The sequence below is a fragment of the Orycteropus afer genome, unplaced genomic scaffold (genome assembly GCF_000298275.1).
Source record: "Orycteropus afer afer isolate SDZICR_OR568_19922 unplaced genomic scaffold, OryAfe1.0 scaffold00300, whole genome shotgun sequence".
In the NCBI taxonomy this organism is placed as follows: domain Eukaryota; kingdom Metazoa; phylum Chordata; class Mammalia; order Tubulidentata; family Orycteropodidae; genus Orycteropus; species Orycteropus afer.
The window spans coordinates 675,811-679,500 of NW_006921887.1; the positions used below are offsets into that span (position 1 = coordinate 675,811).

The 3,690-nt window shown below is 39.1% G+C and overlaps 1 protein-coding gene across 1 annotated transcript in view; it reads right to left on the reverse strand.

Moving 5' to 3' along the window:
- The window catches only part of CPLANE1 (ciliogenesis and planar polarity effector 1), a 231,606-nt gene that overhangs the window by 170,470 nt on the left and 57,446 nt on the right, over positions 1-3,690 (reverse strand). Inside the window, exon 19 of the mRNA XM_042782397.1 lies at positions 2,827-2,991. Within this exon, the coding sequence (XP_042638331.1) occupies positions 2,827-2,991 (165 nt within the window). The remainder of the gene's footprint in view (positions 1-2,826; positions 2,992-3,690) is intronic.

Below are 3,690 nucleotides of genomic sequence, written 5' to 3' on the forward strand. Positions count from 1 at the left end.
GTCCCTCTGGGTAGCTGGCTGTGACCAAGCAGTGACCACAACCTTGCCCCTTGTCAGCTCTACTATACACTTGGGAATTCTGATCATTCACATAAACTTACAGGACCATTGTCTGCCAACACTATATATGTTCTTGGATACAATCCCCATTTTATGGACATACCTAATCGTTTAGCCTGTCCACCCATCTATCCACCCATATACCCATGTTTGCCTTCACTGACAACGCAGTACTGTATGTGCAAAAGGGTTCATATTCACATACATAACTTTTTAAAAAACTAACCTATAAATGACAGGACCAGAAAGTCATCCCTTGGCAACTCTTAATAAAATACTCCAGGCTACATTCATCAAAAAATGCTACATTAGGTAAATGGTTGATGGGGAATTTAATGGTGCAGTACAACCCAAAACTCACTAATCAATCTCACCATCACTAGAAGAGAGATGTGGCACAGGATATATGGCAACAGAGAAGTACACAATACCATTTAGGAAGGACTCTCTTCTAAGAAAATCTGAACCTGAATCCAACCAAACCTCCCTACCTTGATGTTGTTTTTGTCGTTATGTGCCGTGGAGTCGGATCCGGCTCACAGCAACCACTCATTGAGTTTCCGAGGCTGTATCACTATAGAAGTAGATTGCCCAACCTTCCTTCTGAGGAGTGGCTGGGGGGTTTGAACCGTCAGCCTTCTGGTTAGCAGTCAAATGCCTTAAGCACTACACTACCAGAGCTCCCCCTACCTTGATGAGTATACATTAATTATCAGTTTACAGGAAATATAGAGAAAGAACAAGTTAAACAAGAAATCAGGCAAATTCAAAATATGGTATAGGACAAATTACCCAGTTTCTCTAACAAATCAAGAATTAAAAAAATAAATCAAAGGAAGACTGTTACAGAATAAAAGAAATCTAACAGATACAACACACCTGGGGAGAAAAGGATTGGCAGCCAGTTAGCAATCTATTGTCTCCTTCTACTGGTCACTTCCAGAAAGACAGACATGACTGAGTCAAATCCCCTGGTGAGCATGCTAATGATAGACTTTCTGTCAAACACATCCTAGCAGGATGTAACGAATCTGTCTTGGTCATTTATTATAAATAAATCTACAATGTATACATTCATGGAGCATGACCCCTGGAAAATGTCACATAAGCTATATAATTAAAGGGATATGAAAGGGAGATGTTCAGTAACTACAATAGCTCCCTTTTGTGTAATGATGATCCACATCTATCACTGGAGACCTCGTGGTACATTCAGGCCAGGGCACATTCTTGTGTAGCAAGAAAAGACCTGGGGACCAGTGTATGTAGTTCCAGATTCCTCCAGGTTTACATGTGTCTTATGGTTACCTGGATCCTTAAAATTATTAGTAAAGTTTGATCCTGTATAAAACTGTTGAGTCAAATGAGTCTGACACATATGTGTTTCTAATGTTAAAGAATTCATATAGTCTTTATATTCTTGTTGAATTCATGAACACCAGGTAAGTGAGCCTCATAGTCAGGGGTTGGTAAGTAACTTCAACCTTCAATACAAATATAATATAGAGCATTATGTAAAAACAGTTTTTAAAGTACAGTTTGCTAAAACAAACATTCACTCTCAAGGGTACAGTCAATAGGTCTTTAAACTATTAAAACCAATCTTATTAAACTAGTAAAACCAATATTAAGACCAAAACTAATACACGTGAGTGCTTTGCCCTTCTTAATGAACATACTTAAAGACAACATTGTCATGACAACATAGAGAATGAACAGAGTTTTAGGTTATATTCTTTTTTTGATAGCTATATATAAATCTGGGAGCCCTGGTAGCATAGTGCCTAAGGCACTAGACTGCTAACCAGCAGGTTGGCAGTTCAAACCCACCAGCCCTCCACAGAAGGAAGATGGGGCAATCTACTTCTGTAGTGATACTGCCTCGGAAACCCAAGGAGGGGTTGCTATGAGTCAGGTCCGATTTAATGGCACATAGCAACAACAACAACATACATAAATCTCATAAACCTTTCTATCTAAAAATGGCTACTTATAAAAAAAAATTAATAGACAACTAACTATAGTTTCTCTGAAGAATTCCCAATAAAAAAAGATACCTACTCTTGTTTTAACTTTAATTTTAATCAAAGCTGAATTAAAGATTTTGGGACTAATAAAATTTATTTCCACAATGCAGAGACAGACAGAAGGCCCACAAAGGACTTGCAGCTCGGTAAGCAGACAAACCAGCATATGTCCCATTTGGCTGGAAAGAACAATGCAATGGAAGCCAATATAGAAAGAGATGACAGCACCAGAATCAAAGTGAATTGCACATCTCAGAAGATTAACAAGGGGCGGGGGGAGAGTCTGACTAATACAGACTACTGAAAGGAAGCACATAGCCAAGAACTAACACCAACTTTTCACACTTTGACACTCTTTAAGTTGCTACAGAAGATGTGTAACACCTCAGGGAGAAATGAGGGAAAAGCCCTGAAATGAGTTTAAATCTTCAATGACTCTGTGTATGTATGTGTATGTGTGTGTGTGTGTGTGTGTGTGTGTTGGGGGGGCAGTAACTGAAATTACCTGGAATTAACTGACTAGATTACACTGTCTATTGACAGACAGATTGGGGCCAATACAGAAGCAGTTCAGAGTCCTTGTCTTGTAGCAGGAACTACCTGGTCATCTAGATTGCTTATTGTAAATAAACCAGGACCTTAAGTCCACGTTTATCTCAAGTATTAATATTATATTACTAAATAGTAGTATATTTAAGTTGTTTAACACAGCACACAAATGGATAAGACATTTCCATACCTTCTGCATGATTTTTCTTGCCCACCTCAACTTTAAAATGTACCACTGTGCTGCAGGAAAAGAACAACGAGCTGCCCGGAAAAGCAAGAGAATACGCTGAAGGATCCCAGACACCTTTTGGCGATAATCTTTTTCAGTTTTTAAAAGAAGATCGTCACTATCTTCCTAAGGAAAAAAATAAAACAATAAATTTTATTATCTAGTAATACGGAACTTAAAAACATTAAAGTGAAATTAAAGATGTTGTTAGTTGCCATCAAGTTGATTTTGACCACTTCCAGTAAGATGGAGGAATAGGCAGACAAGTGACACAGACCCTCTTCAACAAAGAAAAGAAAAACCAATTGACAGAGCTACAGAAGATAATCCTGGAGCCCTGAGCTTTGAAAGAAACTATACAGAAGTGTATTAGGCACCAACTAGTGGCAAAACCTGAATGAAAACAGTGAGTAAAGAAACAGTTGAAGCTGCGGACTGTCAGCTACTCTGACAAGACCAACAGCCTGAATATTTCCAAGTGGTGTTGGGACCTGAGAACTGACCTAAAGATCAGCTGTGGTCACCAAGGGCTGCAAGGACAACTGCGCTGGTGGCCTATAACTAGGAAGGGAAACAGCAAGGAGGGAGACAACCTGAGCTGTTGACTTTTGGGTATCCAGAGGGCGAGCCATTTTGATTATTTACACACAGCAGCCATCGTGAATATTTAAAGTAGCCGAGGGTGCAGCCATTTGAATCTTTACAAGTGACAACCATTTTGGATTTTAAAGTGATAGCATTCTCTGGGCCTATAAGTTCATGTGAATGATCAGAATTCCCAGGTGTATAGTAGAGCTGACAAGGGGCAAGGTTATGGTCATTGAT